This window comes from Danio rerio, chromosome 24, assembly GCF_049306965.1.
Source record: "Danio rerio strain Tuebingen ecotype United States chromosome 24, GRCz12tu, whole genome shotgun sequence".
Taxonomy (NCBI): Eukaryota; Metazoa; Chordata; class Actinopteri; order Cypriniformes; family Danionidae; genus Danio; species Danio rerio.
The window spans coordinates 32,997,045-33,019,790 of record NC_133199.1 but is presented as its reverse complement, the minus strand read 5'-3'; the positions used below and the strand labels follow the sequence as shown (position 1 = coordinate 33,019,790).

Here is a 22,746-nt window from a genome sequence, read left to right as displayed (position 1 = left end):
AATAGTATAATGCCTGATTGATGTGTGACAGGGTCGTGCTGGAGCTGATGGTGCCCGAGGAATGCCTGGAGAGTCTGGATCTAAGGTATGGAAAATGTTTATTTGACCTTTTCATGCTCACATATAAGTTATGCTGTACTGCTTAACATATTGCTTGATTATCTTACTTGGTCATCTTCAAAGGGTGACAGAGGTTTCGATGGGCTTCCGGGTCTGCCTGGTGAGAAAGGACACAGGGTGAGTAAACAATTGCAAGTAGATGCAAGTTGGTGATAATTAATTAGTTTTTGCTGAAGACACAAAGTATTGAGTGATTTAATTTGGCACAGCAAACAATAAAGAAACTCAATCTAATAAGGAATTTAGTTATTAAATGTCTAAATATATTAAAAGGAATTTGCATAAAGACACTACAATATATGTATGTTCTTAAACAGGGGTTTTCAACCTTTTATATGATTTCAGATGATCCTAATTTCTAAATTGTTTTCAGGCACAATCCTTGTATGAGTTTAGAAAGAAAATGTGTTCTTATTTATTTGTATTGTTACTACTAATGCGTTGACTATTATTTATTCCTCCAAATTTGAATTCAATTTAATTCAATTCAAGTTTATTTGTATATGATTTTTTTTTTTACAATAATTGATGTTTTAAAAGCAACTTTACAAAAGGTGCACGTTATTACATTACATTCAAATTATGTTAAAGTCACTATCAAATATAAGTTGTTATATGCAGACATCAATAACCTTTAATTTTACAGCATATGACTGATGTCTAAGTGTTCATGTTTAATGAAGTGTATTTGTGTATAAAGTGTGTGTTGTCATCAAAGTCCTCGATGGTTAGCATCATCTCTTCACAGAGTAACCTTATTAATTTTAAAAGAACATACATTTTTAACAGAATAATATTTTTTATAGGTTTCATATATTTCCTTTCACATTAACATTAACATTTTATTTACATTTTATGATTGTAAATATGTGTAACAAAGTTGAAATCAGACTTATAAGCCCCCCTTTTAATTCTTTTTCTTTTTTAAATATGTCCCAAATGATGTTTAACAGAGCAAGGACATTTTTACAGTATGTCTGATAATATTTTTTCTTCTGGAGAAAGTCTTATTTGTTTTATTTCTGCTAAAATAACAGCAGTTTTAATCATTTTTAAACAACATTTTAAGCTCAAAATTATTAGCCCCTTTAAGCTATATATATATATTTTTTTATAGTCTACAAAGCAAACCATCCCTATACAATAACTTGCCTAATTACCCTAACCTGCCTAGTTAACCTAATTAACCTAGTTAAGCCTTTAAATGTCACTTTAATCTGAATAATAGTATCTTGAAAAATATCTAGTAAAATATTATTTACTGTCATCATGGCAAATGTAAAATAAATCAGTTATTAGGTATGACTTATTAAAACTTTTATGTTTAGAAATGTGTTTTAAAAATCCTCCCTCTGTTAAACAGAAATTGGGGGAAAAATAAACAGGGGGGCTAATATTTTAGGGGGTTTAATAATTCTGACTTCAACTGTATACTGTATGTAACATATATTACATTCAAATTGATTCATGAAAATGGTAAAAAATTTGCAAGGAAGTTACAGGATTAGTTACAAGGAGGTAAAACTTGCAGCATTTAGAAATTATGCTCTTCATTGTAGTAATATATAATACATTATAAATCCGAGAAGAATAATGAGCTCTTCAAAGGTGAAATTATTCATTAAAAGTCAGATATTTCCTTTCGGTTCCCATGTCAACACAGGTAATAATTACAGGATTCAAAATTACTCCGTAGATCAGAGATATAAAGCAAGGATTTTATATTAAGTCGAATGTAATAAAGAATGATGCTTCCTCTCTTTTTTGAAAGGGTGAGACCGGCCCTGCTGGACCCCCGGGACCAACTGGAGAGGATGGACCAAGAGTAAATTTTTTTTTCATTCACCTTCTCTCAATATATTGGTTCACTCACTAGAAAAAAAAGTAACTTCTTTCTTCTTTACAGGGAGAAGATGGTGAGATCGGACCAAGAGGACTTGCTGGTGAGAGCGTAAGTGTGTCTTGCATTGACTAAATGCTTTATTTCTTGTTGGCCACCAGGGGGCAGAATCTCCCAAAAGCCTATTAGTATTCCTATTAAAATTCAGATAAGAGAACTTGCACATTTTAATCAAAGCCTTTTTATCTCAGGGGCCGCGAGGTCTTCTCGGCCCAAGAGGCCCTCCTGGACCTCCTGGACAACCTGTGAGTGTGTTTTTAATGTGTAATCTGCAAATCTGAAGCTGATTGCTCTCTTCTAATCTTGCGCAATTGATTTCTGCAGGGCATTGCTGGTGTTGATGGTCCGCAGGGTCCCAAAGGAAACATGGTAAGAGACATGGATCTCTAAAACATGGCATTTTGTAGATAAAGTCATGCTGATAATACTTGTTGAGTCAATCACCGTGGGTTCTGCACATATTTGTTCAATACCAATATAAAGCTGTATAATGGGAGGTTTAAGGTGAGACCCTAAAGGCAAGAAAGATTTTTCATGCATCTGACATTTTAGAAATGTTTGGATCACGTATGGAAAACATCCTAAATATACTTTTAAGTGTTTCATTTGTCACATTATATGTGTTTTTGTGTCTGTAGGTTTTAATTTTAATAAAAAATGCACTCTTATTTGACTTATTTGCATATTTAACAGTTTTTAAAACTTGTTTTTAATTATAAAATTGGGTAAATATGTTGATAACTATGGTAATTCACCTGCAGTGTCTCACATTAAACTGCATTACATCACAGTCCCATTGCTTTAACAGTAAGTGTAATAACCATGTTCTTGGATGGGCTGATTACTATTTATACATGTATACAATGGTAACACTATGGTTAGTGTAGCGCCGTGTGAGTTTTTAAACTACAATAATCATGTTGTTGTTTTTTCCTTGTAGTAAAACTATGGTTAATTTTCATAATGGGATGTACAATATACCCTGTGTAGCAAAATATTACATTAACATGTACATGTAGCATAATCTACATTTAGCATATCCAATTTAAAACATGTTTAGTTTCTTAAACCAGATTATGATCAACAGAAAATAACCATTAGCTCATCTTTTTGTTGAAATCGTAATGCCAAGTCATGATCTCACAATTACATTAAGAACTGAACTAAACTGATAACAGAGAAGCTACATAATGATAATCTTGTACAGTAACTAAACCCACTTTTGAACACAGAGGTAAACAAACTGTACATCATGTTGTGAGCATTCTACATTTTGAAGCACACAAACGTTAAATATTCCTCATTTTGCAACATTTAGCATTAAAAATATCCATATAACATTCATTATTGTGTTAGCATATTCACCGTGTTAGCACGTTAGCAGAAAGAACACTGCTGGTGATTTGATGCCTTGAGAGTGTAGTTGACTTGTACCGTGTTTTTCTGGTGAACAGGGGCCTCAGGGAGAGCCAGGTCCTCCTGGACAGCAGGGAATCCCAGGAGGACAGGTGAATACAAATACACACACAGACACACACACATAAAGACACATAGAAACTGTGGTATTACTGTAGTGCTTGAGGATTGAGAATTTTTAGATCCCTACAGATCCCTTGCAATCCCATTTCATCTACGTCTCAATTTTCTTTTCTATATCGAAGATTGCCAAGATCTTGGAATGAAAAATGTGACAGAATTTAAAACTATCACAAAGCTATCAGTCGTATTATGCTAGTCAATTAGATATGCTAATATGGCAAGTTACAAACTGAATTAAACATTTTTCTGTAATATTCTTTCCAGTAAAATAAACTATGGTAGTCTTTGTTTATTTTCGTCTATTGGGGCTTTGCTCAATTATGGGCTTGAAGAGATTAATTCATAGTCTAATACTCTGATTTACTATTATGCAGCCCAATTCATATTCAACTCATTTTCTGGCTAATTTTTCATCTTTACTATAATTTTTCAATCTTACTTCCGAGCGTCTCTGTGGCGCTGGATCTCGAAGGGCACAGTGAAACGATCTGAGGTATTTCTGTAAGCCTCCGCTGGGCTCAGAGGAAGAGGGCAGCTGAAAGCGGCTCATTCATAACACTCCACCTGCAGCAGAGAGCTCAGATTTCCCTTGAGTGAACACACACACACACACACACACACACACACACAAACTCATGCAAAAATACACTGAATCAGCCACTGTAAATACACACACAGTAAACACACACTCAAGTCCACTGTGCAAACATTAGTGACCCTGCCAACACACACACACACACACAATAAGGCTAGTATTGTGTGTAAGTCATCAGTTTGGGTTTCTCTCTGTCACACATTTCGCTCTGTCATGCCAACAAAGACTTACGTTTGCTGTCTGTTTTCTGTTAAACAGGGTCTTCCAGGTCCACAGGGACCCATCGGACCACCCGGAGAAAAAGTAAGACTTTTGGAATTTTCATAATAATTAGGAAACTGTTTTGAACAGGAAACTGAAGAATCGTTATGGTCCATACAGCGGTGATGAAGATTTTAATATTTTTTATTGACTTTAAAAGATCTTTCTATTATATTTCTTCAAAGATAATTAAGTTTCTTTCAATTATTCAAACATTATTGGTGTAGACCATTTCAGTGTATGCATGTCATTGACCCATGAACATTTCCTGTTTGTTATCAAACTTTCATAACTGTAACAAGAGGCAATTCAATTATAACTTACTGTATTTCTTGTTTGTTTTAACCTGGTTAAAGAAACTAGGTTCCACTTCATTTTCATTATCACTATCCCAGCAGAGAAGAAGACAGGTCTTGCAATTGTGTAAACTCTTTAGATTGACACATTTCCCCCACCATTTTTCAAAAAAGTTAACACAGATGTCATTCAAGCAGTCCAAACTCCATTGTTTTAGCTATGGTAAGCAAAGAAAAACCATCTATTCCTAACCATTAGAAACTAACAAGATCAGTATGAATTCACTAAAGCACCGGTTTGACACTCCTTCACACAAATCTTTAATTAGCAATCAGTCTGCAAACTTAAAAAATTGTTCTGTGCCAGCATGGATGGAGGAGGTCAATAGAGGCCTATAATGTCCTATTCTCCCAATAGATTTGACTGTATATTGGTTTACATGTGTTTTTCCTAATATTTACAGTATTTTATTACTTTTGTCTGTTTTTTTTTCTTACAGTATTTTAGTTTTCAGCCACAGTTTGAAAAATGTCATGCATTTAAATATAGATTTAATCAAAGCATTTCTTATTCTGGATCCAATTCTTCGCAAAAAGGCAAATTTGACAGCCCAAATAGAAAGACAACAAATGGCATTGGCAATAGGCTACAATGGCAAGCAATGGTGCACTGATTCAAACTGAGTTCTGTATTTTGTATTTTGTTGTCCATTGTGTAATGATTAATTGAAAGTGTTCATATACTTGTTAGCAAATTGTGTTGTTTGAAGGTAAAACTATAGCTGTTGTTGCATATTTTGTCATCATTATGTTTTGACATGGTATGTACGTCTTGCAAGCAAAATGTGTCATTTTGACCATAAGTGCCGCTGTTTAGGCCTGTGTGTTAACTGTTTTGAAAATGTGGAGTTTCAGTTGACGGCTGCATCCAAGCAATCGAGAAAAACTGTAATGTTAAAACAGCTATCATAACATTATTTATCAACATGTAATAAAACATAAAATCAAACAGGGAATATGCTGGGACCATTGTTTTTGTTTATAAACATCAAAATGGTCTATTGGAAGAACTGGTCACCGAAAGGTCATTTGGGAATTCAAAACTGAATATTTTAAGCCATCACTACGAAACTTAAAGATTTTACAATGCAAAACATTGTATTTTTATCTTGTTTTCAGTAGAAATATTCTAAATTAAGTGACTTCATGCTTAAAATAGTAAAAAAAAATGAATTAAAGAAAAAAGTAAATAAAAAAGGCATTATTCTAACCAAAATCACTTAATTTTTATGTCATTTTAGAAAACAAGACTTTATCTGAAAGCTTTATCTAAGAATAAGAATTGATCTATTTTGGTGCTAGAAAAAATAAAATAATAACCAGAATAACATTGATTTTTTTTTCTTAAAATGATAATTACCATAAAAACATTAAGTCATTAATATGACATTGATCTTTTGCTTTGGATAGATAGATGGATGGATGGATGGATGGATGGATGGATGGATGGATGGATGGATAGATGGATAGATAGATAGATAGATAGATAGATAGATAGATAGATAGATAGATAGATAGATAGATAGATAGATAGATAGATAGATAGATAGATAGATAGATAGATAGATAGATAGATAGATAGATAGATAGATAGATAGATAGATAGATATTGAGCATACATGTGACTTCGTCTCAGAACATCAGCATAACATGCATTTATTTCCATAGCATTTTTTTCAAGTGTTTTACCTCACAAGAAATCTGCTTCATGATTCAGCGCGAGTTGTTTCCTGTGGGGCATCTGTGCTCTTAGAAATCCTTCTTCATCCAATCCAACATCTTGTTCTCTGTCTCCTCATTCAGGGCCCTCAGGGAAGGTCTGGTTTGCCTGGATTGCCTGGTGCAGATGGGCCTCCTGTGAGTAGCAGACATATGGAGTGATTCATGTCTACTAAACTACAGATAGGCGATGATTCATTGCAGGAATTAGACCCTAGCTGATGATCTATCTTTATAAAGATTTGCATGCTAACATACTTTATTGAATGTAATAGAAGATACTTGGAAGAATGTTGGTATTACTTCATTGAAGTAATACCAACATTGCTATTTACTTCACTGAAACAAAATACTATAGAAGACAATGGCTAGAAGTTTCAAACATTGAAACATTGTTTAACTGTGACAACTTTGTAGTTTTTCCTCTAAAGCCTGTTTCACACTGCAAGCATGAGCAGCACTTGTTTTTTTTCGGCGTCTATGTTAGCAGGTTAGAACTTTCATACCGCACGCAGAGGCAGCGTGAGGTGTGAACATCACTGAAGCAGCAGTGCCATGATAGTTTCGGCGCTGGGTCTATTTTTGCATTGCATTGATAATGACCAAAGACATATTGAATGACAATAAAAAGTAGCAATTTTACCCAATAAATGGATCGATAGTATCCACTGATTTTTATATATTCAATCAAATGAACTTAAACAAATAAAAACAGCAACAAATATTTATTTGGGCCCGAACTACAAAACCAAATTTAAAACAATTTTAGTATCAGATTTGCTTAGTAAGTTGCACACTAATCTGATCATGTATAAATAGCATTACAATAATTATATTGTATAAATATTATTATAAATATAGGCCCACATCATCCTGACAATCAAAAACAAAATGTCATGACTTCACAGGCGATTATCTTCTGACTGAGTGCACCTGAAAAGACATGAATGGCACTCCCCAGAGTGTGAGAAGCATACAGTTCATTAGGATCTATATCATTTGTAAAAAAAAAAAAAAAAGATTTGCAGCAACTTGCAGGAAGTTGCAGCAGGCCTTGGTGCATATAAAAAGTAAAAAAAAAAAGGCTATTAATATAGGTAATTAGATAGAATAGGCAGAGATGGATTGGTCTGTGCAGCAGCTCCCGATGAGCTGTGTGCTGCAGATGCAGTCGGTGTGAAAGTCAAACGCCTGCATGCTGCTTCTGCTCTCCATATGTGCTGCGCACGTACTGCTCATGCTCTGCTCACGCTCTGCTTGCGCTTGTGGTGTGAAACAGTTGCAAAAAAGTAAATCAAGTATTTTTAAGCTCACTTGTTCCATCTTTAAAGCACACTCTCCCGCAGTAAACCTTACAGTCATTTTACAGTCAAATATACTTAATATATGTGCTCATTTTACAGGGACATCCTGGTAAAGAGGGTCCACCTGGAGAGAAAGGAGCTTTGGTAAGCAAACCTTTTTTATACGTTTGATCTATTGAATAATAATGTGTCATAATTCTCTGTTTATGAATATGAACATACTTTGTCTCCAGTGGGGAAATTAGTCTTGGATCTTAGGCTCTCATTTGCATGCACGAACAAACAAACAATAAATCGACTCAAATCAAACTGTAACATTACATTCAAGAAAGAGAATTACATTTAAAAATCTAATTGACATAAAATTATTTCTTAAAACCATTATGTCTTTATACAAGTAACTAATTAACATTAATCAATCTGTTAGCTAACGTAAACTAACCATGAGCAATGTCTTATTACATTTAAGTCTACGCTGGGCGATTCATTAAAGGAAATTACATGTGCGGTGGAGGTCATTTGAGTACAGTGAACTCATTATCATGTTCAAGAAACCAGTCTGAGATGATTCACGCTTTATGACATGGTGCGTTATCCTGCTGGAAGTAGCCATCAGAAGATGGGTACACTGTGGTCATTACAGGTGGGTCAGGAACAACACAATAGGTGTCAGCTCGAACCAGTCTGGCCATTCTCCTCTCACCTCTGGCATCAACAAGGCATTTGCGACAACAGAACTGCCGCTCACTGGATATGTTCTCTTTTTCGGAAACATTCTCTGTGAACCCTAGAGATGGTTGTGCGTGGAAATCCCAGTAGATTAGCAGTTTCTGAAATACTCAGACCAGCCAATTTGGCACCAACAACCTTGCCACATTCAAAGTCACTTACGTCACCTTTCTTCCCCATTCTGATGCTCGGTTTAAACTGCAGCAGATCGTCTTGACCATATCTACATGCCTAAATGCATTGAGTTGCTGCCATGTAATCGGCTGATTAAAAATTTTCGCTAATGAGCAGTTGGGCCGGTGTACCTAATAAAGTGGCCGGGGAGTGTATATATTACTTAGTGGTTCAAATTAGAATTTGTATGTTAAAAAAATCAATAAAAATAATATAACATTAAGGAAAGATTCAGATATTTCCTTTTGGAACGTGATGTTTAAGTTTTTTAAATCATTTAAAATGGTCCTATTAACCTCACAGGAAAAACAGTTGTACATTTCCTTGAGAAAAACTTTGCCAGAACATTCTGAAAAGGCTCCCTCTTTGCTGAATCACTGTTTACTACAATCTCAGATTAAGAAATCAATGTTTAAAGTTTCTGATCTGCTATAAACCTCCTGCAAGGTTACCTCGGCCACAGATTTTCTTGTGCTCTACACCACAAACATTTAATAATATTTCACTGTTGTCATTTTCAGGGCCAGCCTGGTCCCCAGGGCCCCATCGGCTATCCTGGCCCTCGCGGTGTGAAGGTAAAGCGTTTTTGTTGGTGTGTGTGTGTGTGTGTGTGTTTGATAGAGATTTATGGATGTGTGATGAGTTTGTGAGTTTTGCTTGATCATATGCTCTTCATCTTACAGGGTGCAGATGGTGTCCGTGGTCTAAAGGGAGGCAAAGGAGAGAAGGTGTGCATAAATCCACATCTATTTTCAACAAAGTAATGGAGAAATCGTCACACGTGACCTCTGGTAGACATTATAACTTGCACTAAGTACCAGTGCTGTGACACTTAGCGGTCAGTAAATCTGCATTAATAGAGTCCAATAGCTACTACACAATCTCTCCACTTAAAAATCATTTCATAAGTGCTGTTTAATCATGCAGAGAGAGTGTCATAGCACTCATTCAAGAGACAGAACCACTCCATCACCATTAAATATATGTACAATCTCTCTCCGGCTCAAAAACCACTGGTAAATTCTGAAATGAATGCTAATCAGAGTGAAGTTGGCTAAGTTTTAGTGATGTTGAGGAAATGATGCTCAATTGGTGATGGGATTGATGCTGTAGTGCCTTCAGAACAAGAATGAGTGTCTATTCAAATAAATACATAAATAGAGTTGAGTTGACAGTGGTTACACGGTTTAAAAACAATATGTATGACGCAACGAGAAAGATTAAAATAAGTAAATTCAGACTGACGTTTAGTGACAGAGAATGGACATTTAGTTCAATGATAAATCAGCATTACGTTTCACATACTTTTAGCTTTGAATCGTGTATATTTTATATTAATTTAGTTGTATTTATTTTAGTACATTTATTAATGTATTTATTCAATATACTTTCTCTCCAGTAGGGAAATTTGTCTTGAATCGAAGGCTGTCATTTGCATACACTAAATAAACAAACAAACAAGATAGCGACACAAATCAAACAGTAAATTAAATTAAATTAAAAGAAGAAAACTACATTGAAAGTCAAATTGACATAGGTAGGAACGGTTTCTTAAAACAATTGTAAATGCACACAGGTAACATTAATAAATGTTTTAGCTAACATGAATATATCTTATTTGAAATATCTTATTAGTATTTATTTTAGTACAAATTAAGGTAAAATTTCATTGGCAACTGGATGAAAAAAAGTGTGATGATTTATACTTAAAATAATTTCATTAAAACAAATAAATTAAGAAAATGAGTTACTGTTCCATAAACATAAATGTATTACTTTCAGAGACTGACTGCAAGTCATTGATAATGTTGCAGTATCAAATTATTTTCAGCAGATGGAGCTCTGGTGCAGGACTAAAGAATTAATTGTGCTGTATTTACATGCAGAAGCTATAACTGTTTTTTTCACACTTTACTTTTCAGGGTGAGGATGGATTCCCAGGTTTCAAGGGAGACATGGGTCTCAAAGGCGACAGGGTAAATAAATTGCATACAGCCTGGCTCAAGTTCATTTCACTTCACAAACAACACACACTGAATGACTGTATTTTATATCTTTACAATCAGGGAGAGCTGGGACTGGCTGGACCCAGAGGAGAAGATGGTCCAGAGGGCCCGAAGGGTCGTGCAGGGCCTAACGGTGAATCTGGACCCCAGGGATCTGCCGGAGAAAAGGTACACAGCTTGCTGACTGCAGTTTACCGTGATTAGTTTATTAGCGAGGCATGGGGGATCAGCAATTGCGTTTTGAATATTAATATCAAAGGAGATGTTTGTTTGTCCAGAACTGTTCTTCTGCTAATGATCCTTGGCTTGTTTTTCACCAGGGCAAACTAGGTGTTCCAGGATTGCCCGGCTATCCAGGACGTCAAGGGCCAAAGGTATGCTCTTAAATTGAACATGACACCTGTACCTGCATCACGATCGCTTCACTTATGAGCTAAACAACAACTCGGCTCATTAGCATGAACTAATGCCCTCCTGAGAATGCATTATGCATGCTGCGCTGAGAAAGCGGAGCTCATGCCAGGATTGTTGGCTGTGCTGTTGGTGATTCTGGTCACGCAGGCGGAGAGCAGAACTGAGTACAGATGCCTGTGTCAGACCTCAGAGCCTTTCATCAGCAACAGCATCAGCTGTAACAGCAGAACCCAATCTGGCTCAAGACAGACCCAAACTAGACCTTAAGTGGCCTCCGAGGCCTGGAGACCAGCACTGACGTCATTACAGGCGGATATAGATGAAGACTGAATTTTCAGGTTTTCAGGTCACAATTTTGTGCACTGCTTGGTGAATCTGGAGTGCACTACATGGCCATTTATAATTTATGTGAAATATTTTCCCTTTTTTTGGCAAGCAAAGATATCTAAAAACATGCTTAAACAAGATATACAAAAAAAGCAAAACTGCACAGATCATATTTTTCTGACAATTTTATTTTGTATCTTTATTTTTTCTTTGTGTTTGCTGTGTGCACACCAGTGGCCTCATGTACAAAGACTTGCGTTCATATTTCATACTAAAACATTGCGTACGGACAAAGCTGTAAATGTGTGTACGCAGTTAAAAATTCAGATGTATGAAACAGTGCGTACACGGAATCCCACGCATATTCTCTTTGTACATCTGAATTAAAGTGAAACTGAGTGCACGTGCACAAGTTTTAGTTTAAAAACGCATAAGTTTTGCTACGGTTACGCCAACCGTCCACACTACACCGGAGTTCTCGAGCGCCGAAAACGAAGCGTATCGAAAACGCTGGAGAGGCCGTTTTCATTCTGAAACGCTGCTGCTCCGTCTCAGTGTGGATGATGGAAAACGGAGACATCTGAAAACGGAGGCGGGACTGCAGACATTCGCCTCTCTGATTGGGGCTTTTCCTGAATATTAAGTAGCCTAACACACACAGTTCAGTCCTGCTTTCTCTCCGTGTAAGTTCAGACTTCGCAAGTTTGATTAAGGCTGCAGTCTCTTCTTCTCAGTTTGATATGGAAAGCAGACTATACCGAGGACACGGGTAAATCTTCAAAGGGAACAGTGTACTTTATAACTTCATTCACATCACCCAGGCTGCGTTGTTTCACTTTCTCAACAATAAAATGTAAACATGATTTAAGGAACTGCCTATTTTCATTTTAATATTAGCAACTTAGACAGCAGAAATGTTGAGGCGTCGTGCTGCATGAGCGTCATCTTCACTGTGTGGATATTTATAACAAAACGGAGTCGATAACAACTGCCTCCTTTCAATTTCAGTGAAAAGACGAAACACACCCTCTCTTTTGCTGAATATCAGTTTTAAGAATCGATAATGGCCATTACAAAAGTATAACATACAATAAGTTTATACATTTATAGGAAATAAAGGCAAGCGATCAGTCAATATACAGAATAGGCTGGTTACTCATTAACTTATCTTTGCGCTCAGCCAAAACACGTTACCTGAGAAAAAGTAATAGATTCCAATGACCAAAGTCAGGGAATATGTCGTTAGATAAAGACAACAAGATGAATGAAATATCCCGTTTAATAAATATAGTGAGATTAGATCCAGCGGGAGATGCTTGATGAGCAGTCCGACTAGCACAGCTCTCATCTGGGTAGATGGGCTGCAGCGCTTGCCCGAGAGTGTCTGTGTGGTCACGTGATGTGCGTTTTCAGCGTTTTGGTGTGGACGGAGAGCAGTTAAGAAACGCTGGGTAAAACGGGAGTGTGGACGCGGATCGCTTTCATTCTAAAACGCCGTTTTAAAACTAAAACGCACCAGTGTAAACGGGGCCTCAGCCAGGACTCAACCCAGTGAACTTCTTGCTGTGAGGCGATAGGGCTAACCAATGACACACTAACATTTATTCATTAATTATTAAAAATATTGTTGTATTTAACCGAATTAATGCTTAGACCAACGCCGTGAGGTGTTGTTTTTTAAATCAATGGAAGAATGTTTGGGGAACCTCATTCCCTATTTCTGCATTTATTTTGTTCTGCAGTTTAATTGGAACATTTCACAAGCTTATCTTTAACTGAATTAACATGAAATAAAGTCCAGTCCCAGCACGGTGGCTCAGTGGTTAGCACTGTCACCTCACAGAAAGTAGGTTGCTGGTTCGAGTCCTGGCTGGGCCAGTTGGCATTTCTGTGTTGAGTTTGCATGTTCTCACCGTGCTCATGTGAGTTTCCTCCGGGTGCTCCGGTTTCTCCTACAGTTCAAAGACATGTGGTGCAGGTGAATTGAATAAACTAAATTGCCTGTAGTGTGTGTGAATAAGTGTGTATGGTTGTTTCCCTATAATGGGTTGTGGCTGGAAAGACATCTGCTACGTAATACATATGCTGGAATAATTGGAGGTTCATTCCACTGTGGCGACCTCTGAAATAGAGAGGCTGAAGGAAATGAATGAAAGATTAAAGCCCAGTCCCAGAGCCTAATATAAAAAAAACAAACCTTATCCTTTTCAAGCTACTTCCGATGTCGCTTTCGCGTCCACTGAGCAAGATGTCGGCCGTGAGGCAAAGCATGCCTGACGCTTAGTCGTTAGGTTATAAAATAGAGGGTGTAAACATATTAAAAACACACTGAATAACTTAGGTTTTAGACAGAATTTCACTCGCTTCCCTATAAAGACGGCGCAAAGAAAATGGCGGTGTCTCACGCTGATGTTCCTGGATGTTGACGTGACGTATGTGCTCTCTTTCACATCTGCGTTCCCAACCCAGCACAGCTGGGTTATAGATCAAGAATTTTGACTTAAATTGGGTTAAATCAACCCAACGTTGTTACCCGTCAGTCTCAACCCAGCATTTGGGTTAAAAAAAACACCCCAGCGTTTTTTTAGAGTGTAGGTGTTGGTCTTAGCAGTAGATTTACAGTCTCATAAATCCGCCTCTATTTAGCGACATTAACAGACGGCAGACAAGTGATGTGATTACAAGCACTTTGACATGCCATCATCTCTGGAACGCATTCAAACAGCCTGCCAACTCTCAAATTATCATGAAGTGCACTTTTGGCCATCACCGTCTGAGTGCTTACTGACTAGGGAATTGTGGCCTTTTTTTCCACAGAGTGTCATCGCTTATTCGTCAGTGTCTCACCTTTACAGTTTCATGATATCCTTTGTGGTAAATCAAGCTTGAATTCTATAGGGCTTGACACTTAAGATGAATGTGTAAAACAGTTATTGATTTTCTTTCTTGAATGCTTACACCGCTGCCAGGATTGAGGAACGCCGGTAAGCTGTTTTTAATTTACTGCATTGAGAATGAAAGAAAGGAACGGACGAGAAGTGAGAATGAGAGCGATTAAGACTCATCAGTAGTGACTCTTGTTTGGTTGTTTATCTGACTGAGTAGTCATTTGTTTTCATCCAACGTCTTGTTGTTTCGGGTTGATTATACCGTCCTCGGTCCTTGGTGGACAAAGTTGCATCTCCTCACTGAAAAGCGATCAGCTCCCGATTAATGTTGTGCAAGCCAAACAAGGAAAGTGATCATCGAGATCGGCTTTGTTTATCTTGGGATACATCATCGGCATTCAGAGTTCTTCTAACAATGGGGGACTACGAGCTATTTAAAACTCTTCAGGGGAAGTAGCGACGCCAAAGACGCTAATGCTAGCAGATTGTAATGGCGTTTAACTGCTGGAGAGTCAGGACTCTTGGAGTTCATCCCTCATTTATATGCAGGTCTTGCTTCCTTCCTCCCTCCCTTAAGTCTCTTTCTTTGATTTGCAGGGTTCGACCGGTTTCCCCGGATTCCCAGGAGCCAATGGAGAGAAAGGAGGCAGGGTGAGATGGATTCTTCCAACCTGCTTTTGTGTGGAGTGCGCACTGCATTATAACAGGCACATGAAAAAGGCTGATTGATTCTTTTTATGAAAGGATTCGTATGATGACTCCGTGCAAAAACATGGACACGAATCAATAAGTGACAACAAAAGATGTGCGAACTAGTGTCTTCGCCGTCATTCAACTGCAAACATGCTTGTGGAAAACTGTTCCGCTTCTGAAAGTGGCCAGAAGAATACAGTAGCCTTTGTTGTGATATTGTCATACTGTATGTTGTAATGAATAGCGCTTACATTCGCACACACTTTATATACTTACCTTTTCTGTCCTTTGCATACAGTTTCACATTTAGCCTAAATTTGAAGTCATTTACATGGAATGCAGTAAAAATTTAGGTCTTTAGTACTTGTTCAGCAATCTCACAAAATCACTTTATTAGCAAGTAGGTTGTGTGAACTGTTTTTATGTCACTATAAAATAATATGTAAGGTTATTTAAAATATATAATAGTGTTTAATTGAAGCTGTAGATTAATTTAAACATTCTTGTACTGTTTGTAGTTTCCAATGAGCTATCATTAGCAAAGCATACCACTGGTCGATTAGCTTTCCACAAGTAAACCTGCAGTTTACCATCTGCATGTACCTCACAATAGATGAAAACTACTGAATAATTACAACACACCGGTCATAAGCCAACTAGCTTAGCTGATCCCTTGTGCAAAGAATTCAGTATCAACATATTTACCCAATTTTATAACTACAAACACGTTTTAAAATTGTTAAATATGCACATAAGTCAAATAATAGTTGTTATTTTTTATTGAAATTAAAACCCTACAGACACAAAAACATATAAAATGATAAAATGTGACAAATAAACACTTAAAAGTGTATTTATGATGTTTTCCATACATTATCTAAATATTTCTATTAGAAAGCTTTACAGTTGAAGTCAGAATTATTAGCCCACCTTTGATTTTATTTTATTTTTTGCTTTTTTAAATATTTCTAAAAATGATGTTTAACAGAGAAAGGAAATTTTCACAGTATGTTTGATATAATTTTTTTCCCTTTGGAAAAAGTCTTTTTTGTTTTATTTCAGTTGGAATAAAAGCAGTTTTTAATTTAAAAAAAAAAACATTTTAAGTACAAAATTATTAGCCCCTTTAAGCATTTTTATCGATAGTCTACAGAAAAAAAACATTGTTTTACAATAACTTGCCTAATTACCCTAACCTGCATAGTTAACCTAATTAAGCCTTTAAATGTCAATTTAAGCCTTATAGAAGTGTCTTGAAAATATCTAATAAAATATTATTTACTTTCATCATGGCAAAGATAAAATAAATCAGTTATTCGAGATGAGTTAAAAAACTATTATGTTTAGAAATGTGTTAAAGAAATCTTCTCACCGTTAAACAGAAATTCAGGAAAAAAATTAACAGTTCTGACTTCAACTGTATATAAATATATTTTTATTAGCTGTCACTCGCAGAACCAAAATTACTTTACAGAGTAAGCAGCATGTTTTCAGTCATTAGCATTAAGCTACATATTGTTAGCTTAATCCTATTATGCTTACTAAACCAATTAATGAGTGAATATATGAGACTTTATTTAACATTATGCTAAATATGCATTAAGTACAATGTCTGAACATTAAGGGCTCTATTTTAACGATCTAGGTGAAAAGTCAAAAGCAAATGATGCAAAAGCATTAAGGGCATGTCTGAATCCACTTTTTCTACTTTAAGGATAGAAAAATATGGTTGCCGCCCTGGTGCATGGTCTAACAGGCTGGTGCTTATCTTATTAATGAGTTATGGGTGTGTTTTAAACATAACGTATTAAACCAATCAGAGTGTCATCTTTCATTCCCTTTAAGAGTCAGTTGCGTCATGCCATGGGGCATTTGCTATTTACATGGTGCACTTTGTAAGTAGAAAAACTGAACAATTCATTAGCGAGAAAACAGTTAAACAGACAATCTGCTGCACGAAGATAAAAAACAGCCTTCTCCATTCGGCCTTTAAACTTTCTCATCACTTTACTTTTACTCTTTTATATACTCCTTTACTTTCATGGATAAGGAAACAATGGAAACTCACTCCGTGAAGACATCCATTACCCTACATATTTATTTAATTTGTTAAGCATAAAGATTTGTCTTAAAACTATTTCTAAATTCAGTACTAATTTCCAGGAAACGAATAAATAAACAATAATACCGAAGTTTAGTCAAAAAAACTGAGTTATAGACTATCCAAACACACGTCCTATTCTTAAATGTTCCAAATCCCAACAGATGGACAAATCTAAACTTGTTTTTATTTTAACAAATATAAATACGCATATAATAAATAATACTGCTAATAATCATATTTTACAAATGCCAATTGTCATGAATAAACTTAAAAATCCCCCGAGGTGAAGAAGGCATGGAGATGTTTTTTTACATTTATGTAGAAAATAATACTTCTTAGTTTTTTTATTTTTCATATGTAAAGATATTTTTGTATTGCTGTACATCCTGTCTGTATTAAGCAATGTCTACATGTTTGGACCCACAAAGGTGCATAGCTAAAGTGCTCTTCACTTGACTTTAGACCAGCTTTCAGCAACACGTCAACAATGCGCCTTAACACACCTTCTTTTCAGACCAGCACACCCATGGGTCTACAAAGTGGCGCAAATGGATTTGCTATTTAAACAACGTGGTGCAAAACATGAAATTTAGAGTCGAGCTGGTCTGAAAATAGCAAGAAATTCTGCCAAACACGTCTTGCTTATTATTGCGCCGGGTGTATGATAGGGCCATAAGTCTGAGCACCAATCTATGCCTTAAGAAAATTAACCTCAGCTTTAATACAAAACAACAACAACAACAACAAATACATACTGTACTTTTACTATGGTTACTGTAAATTAGCCATAGATTTGCTTCTCTAATTGTTGTTTAACCGTGGCATTTGTGATAAAACTGAGGCTATAAAGATCAGTGTGGCCAAAAAAAGGGTTACTACACTTAAAGGGTCCCTCACAATCGATGAAATCACTAAATAATCACGAGTCATAGTGATAGAAATGTGTCTCCAGGTTTGACTTGAGGCAAAAAAAAAAAAAAAAAAAACACCATGCCATACACCATTCCCCTGAAACCCTTATGTGACATGGAAAGGGTAAATTCTGCTGACTATCACCAAAAAACAGCAAAAACAATAGAATATTTCCCTGGAGAGAGTCTCCTCCTATTAATTCAGTGGGAATCGCTCTCACATGGAAGTATTACGTTTACCCAATATTGTTCACAGGAAACCTCTCAGCGGAAGCAACTGTGCCCTAAGCTTTTATTCATAACTAAATGTCAGGTTAGCTACAATTTTTCCAAGCATTTGGCCCCTGTATACAGAAAGCCAAATGCCAATGCTTGTGAGTATGTTTGTGTGCTTCTAATACACCTACACCTCATCTGAAACAAATATCTCTGTGGCTCTTAGAAATCCTAGGGGAAGGTATCCAATGTTTTCCCCTGTACACACTGCCATCTCATCTTGGCAAAAATAACGGCAACAAACTGGAGCGATTGGATTTGCTGTGTGTAGCTATTGAATTCCCCCCCTTGATTCGTACCACACTCATTTTTCTTCTCTCGTTCAAAGGGGGTGGCTGGGAAAGCTGGTCCAAGAGGCCAAAGAGGTCCAACGGTATGTACTGCTTCTTCCTTAGACCTTCTGATAAAATTTACATTACATTATGCAGAATTTAATCATGCACACTTTAAATATGCCTAATTCATAGGGCCCCCGTGGTGCACGAGGTGCAAGAGGCCCAACAGGAAAGCCAGGCCCGAAGGTACTACTCCTGAAGACTGTGTTTGAGTCAGTCACTTCTCGTTGCACAGTCCTTATGCTTCTCTCTTTCATTATATCACAGGGAACAGCAGGCAACGACGGTCCACCTGGCCCACCCGGTGAGAGAGTAAGTGCCACCCAGAATGCATTGCAGTTGACAACATTTTATCCCGTCATTGCATCAATGGCGATGGTGTGCGGCTTGAAGCGCTCCAAGAGGGTGCTTTCGCAGGAGGTGCAGTGAAGATTAGCTCAGCATGTGGGTGTACTCCAGATAAGAGGACTTACCACCAGACTGCTGTTTTCGTCTGGAAGCTATTATAGATTTATGAAGAACTCTTGAGCATTAGACCACTGGAAGGCTGTTGTCCAAGGCTCACATCAGATGAAATCTGATGTTGTACTGTTTATCTCTTCCATGGAATCCGGGTCTTGTTTCTTCCTCTATTTTTCTGTAGTGTTTTACTCCTTATTTATTCCGTTTGTCAGAATCAGAAGGAGTTTTTTTTTGAAGGATCTAGACTTTACATAAGTTGCACTCCCAATGCTGTAATATTTTATTAATGTTTTGTTATTTTGAGTATTTATAAACGTTTCTCTTTTTTTTTTGGTACTTCAAAATTAGATTTAAAGACTAAAGATCAGGTCAGGTAAACATTGAATTATTCTAGCACTTATTTTAGATTCTGATCAGGCCAGATAAACCTTCACTTCTTCTTGCTCACATCTTAGATTCTGATTAGCTTTGTGCCTTATTTTTATTTTAACCAAGTTAAGAGAGTAGCCTTATCAGTAAATACACTTGCATTCCTGTCTGTTCCAGGGCCCTCAAGGACCCCAGGGTCCTGTTGGTTTCCCAGGACCAAAGGGTCCCCCTGTAAGTATCCGTTTGTGTTGTTATCCATCTTATTAAAGATTCTGTACAACTCATAACTAATATATTTTTGTGTTTTAGGGACCACCTGGAAAGGATGGGCTGCCCGGTCACCCTGGCCAGCGGGGAGAGACTGTAAGTGTTTCCAATCATTCACACAGATTCGCCCAAATATTGCAGCTGTACCCAAGCGATAACCTTTAGCAGACATGACTGATCAGGTGCTCGAGCCTCTGGGAAGAGAGCCTATGGATGTTCCCTGAGCCAAAGACTCACTGAGCTATTTGTATTGTTCTTATTAAAAACGTAGTGTGAAGTACTTCGTTTTGCCCTGAACAGTGGGTGGGATTTGACTGGTTGTGTTTGGATGGAGTGGATAGCATTCCTGTCAACATTGGGATGTGAAAATAAGAGATATCCCTGACCCCTGACGGTTTTGAGAATTGCATAGGAGTGGCAACGGCACCTGTAATGGAAAGGAAGGGAATCCCGCTGTTCTTATATTTATTTAAAAATGTTTTCATGTGTAAATAAAATGAAAGCACAGAACAGATTCACATTTAAGAGCAAGAGGCATCCTCTGGTGGTTCGGTGGTATGGATTATGTACAGGGAGGATCGGCTCTTTATTGTTTATTGCTGCCCTTCATACACAGATTGAAAATACAGGAGAAATATGGGAAAATACAGTACCTTATGGGAAGATAACGTAAAATATGGAAGAAACCCAGGAAAAACAGGAGGGGTGGGTTGAGAGGTATAGTAGATAGATTTGTGTGGATGGGTGGGGTTTTAGTAGGTAGATGGTTGGATGGACGAGTGAGTGGTGGGTGGATGGATTCATGCATTAATAAATGGATTTTGGTGGGTAAATGCACAGCTGGGAAGATGAGTAAATGAATATAATTTAGTTGGTTGGATTTTGGGCAGATCGATCGATTAATGGTTTGAAAGGTGGGTGGATGAATAGATGAATGGTTGGTTGGATATACAATACTTGGGTGGATTAGTGAATGGGTGGATGGAAGGATGAATAAACCAATCAGAAATACTTACTGTGTTTTATTTCTTAGGGATTCCAAGGCAAAACTGGCCCACCAGGACCTGGAGGTGTTGTTGGACCACAAGTAAGTTTGTTCATTTTGAGGTAAGCAGAAACACTTTCACTGTTGATCTCACAAATGTGTCTGTAATGGGTTAAAAGGGACCGACTGGAGAAACCGGTCCAATTGGTGAAAGAGGACATCCTGGACCCCCTGGTCCCCCCGGAGAGCAGGGTCTTCCTGGCGCTGGTGGAAAAGAAGGGGCAAAGGTAAATGACAGTCCTGTTTACATACTTCTTTAGTCAAAACAGCAAACTATATAATAATTCCATATTCTTCTGACTTCAACTATATATATATATATATATATATATATATATATATATATATATATATATATATATATATATATATATATATATATATATATAAAATAAATAAATAAAAAAATAGCTTAAAGGGGTTAATAAATTTGACCTTAAAATGCTTTTTAAAAAATTTAAAACTGCTTTTATTCTACCCGAAATAAAACAAAGACTTTCTCTAGAAGAACAAATATTGTCAAACAAACTGTGAAAATTTTCTTGCTCTGGTAAACATTATTTGAAAAAAAATTAAAAAGAAAAAAGGAAATCAAAAGGGGCCTGACTTCAACTGTATAAAGCTACTTTATTTTGAGAACTACATGATGCTGAAGGTCAAACAGAAGTGAAAATGATTGATGATGACCCACAGAGTTTTTCACTTTGAGAAAAATCACTTGCAGCTTGATCCGTCTGGTGCATCCACGTTAGCTGTAACATCGCTACTGTAGAAAATTGGTGAATTCCCTTTCTAAATAGACTTTAAATTGTTAGTAGATGTGGCATTTAAAAGCTGAACTGAATTTCTCAGAATGTCCAACCATCCCATCTCGGTTTCAATTTCTGTCACTCCTAAACGGAGACACTTTAATCAGCTTGATCGGCCCACTTCAGACAGCTGTCAGATGTGAGTGAACATCCCGGAGACCATGGATGGTGCTACAGGATGACCAGTCATGTCTTTTCCCAAGTCATTCTCCTGATTTTGCTCATTTACTTTGTCTTATTATTAGCTGAAATTGACATATTCAGTTATCTATTCAAAATGTGAAAACGCTGAGGTCAAGTGGAGGTTTTATTTAAGCTTTCTAGGGTTTTTAAATATCTCTTGAGCCTGCCAAACAGTCCCGTCTGATTGCATTGTATTGTTCTTAAGCACATGTTGGCCATGCAGGACACATTTAGTATTGTTTTCTGCCTTAATTGTGTTGAAATATTATACAACCAATGCTAAAGCTTAATGAATAAAGTTTATTTGGTGCAACCAATGATGTAGAATTTATTTAGTGCAGTTTGTTTTAGCATTAATTGGACTTTTTATTGCATTTTAAAGGTCAAATGTGTTTCCTGATGTTAAAACACTTATGGTTTAATCCCCCCCTTAAAAAAAAATGTATGTTAAAATTATCTGGCGTGTGAATTTTAGTGGCGGCCCATGGAAATATAAGTGTGTCTGACCAATGAAAGATAGAGATATCAGATTGAAAACATGTTTCATTATATAAAATGTACCCACCTCACTTTTAATCCCGCTACAGTATGAGGTCAAAAATATTAATTGAATCGACCTACCATTGCTGGATTTGACGCTAGCAATAATTCCGAATCATTTCATCAGTTTCAGACCTCATTAGCTTCAACAGAGAATTCATTTTGGGCAAATCTTCTGTTCATTATATTGGAAGCTCAATAAAGTATTCAATTGCCAACTGTCTATCCGCAGGGAGATCCAGGTCCTCAGGGCAGTCCAGGAAAAGACGGTCCACCAGGACTCAGAGGGTTCCCTGGAGAAAGAGGTCTTCCAGGAGTGACGGTAAGATCATGAATAAATCACCGCAATAAATCCTCCTAATCTTACAGGTAGACAGAAAGTTACGCAGCAGCCCTGGCTCATTACAGCCACAGAATTGG

The 22,746-nt window shown here is 36.8% G+C and overlaps 1 protein-coding gene across 10 annotated transcripts in view; it reads left to right on the top strand.

Moving 5' to 3' along the window:
• col11a1a (collagen, type XI, alpha 1a) overlaps positions 1-22,746 on the top strand; it is a 129,314-nt gene that overhangs the window by 55,942 nt on the left and 50,626 nt on the right. For all 10 annotated transcript variants that reach the window (XM_073940491.1, XM_073940488.1, XM_073940489.1 and 7 more), the window contains 24 exons: positions 32-85; positions 184-237; positions 1,892-1,945; positions 2,027-2,071; positions 2,212-2,265; positions 2,345-2,389; positions 3,475-3,528; positions 4,413-4,457; positions 6,575-6,628; positions 7,894-7,938; positions 9,219-9,272; positions 9,381-9,425; positions 10,620-10,673; positions 10,764-10,871; positions 11,024-11,077; positions 14,930-14,983; positions 18,645-18,689; positions 18,784-18,837; positions 18,919-18,963; positions 19,660-19,713; positions 19,792-19,845; positions 20,783-20,836; positions 20,914-21,021; positions 22,559-22,648. In XM_073940491.1, the coding sequence (XP_073796592.1) occupies positions 32-85; positions 184-237; positions 1,892-1,945; positions 2,027-2,071; positions 2,212-2,265; positions 2,345-2,389; positions 3,475-3,528; positions 4,413-4,457; positions 6,575-6,628; positions 7,894-7,938; positions 9,219-9,272; positions 9,381-9,425; positions 10,620-10,673; positions 10,764-10,871; positions 11,024-11,077; positions 14,930-14,983; positions 18,645-18,689; positions 18,784-18,837; positions 18,919-18,963; positions 19,660-19,713; positions 19,792-19,845; positions 20,783-20,836; positions 20,914-21,021; positions 22,559-22,648 (1,377 nt within the window). The remainder of the gene's footprint in view (positions 1-31; positions 86-183; positions 238-1,891; positions 1,946-2,026; positions 2,072-2,211; positions 2,266-2,344; positions 2,390-3,474; positions 3,529-4,412; positions 4,458-6,574; positions 6,629-7,893; positions 7,939-9,218; positions 9,273-9,380; positions 9,426-10,619; positions 10,674-10,763; positions 10,872-11,023; positions 11,078-14,929; positions 14,984-18,644; positions 18,690-18,783; positions 18,838-18,918; positions 18,964-19,659; positions 19,714-19,791; positions 19,846-20,782; positions 20,837-20,913; positions 21,022-22,558; positions 22,649-22,746) is intronic.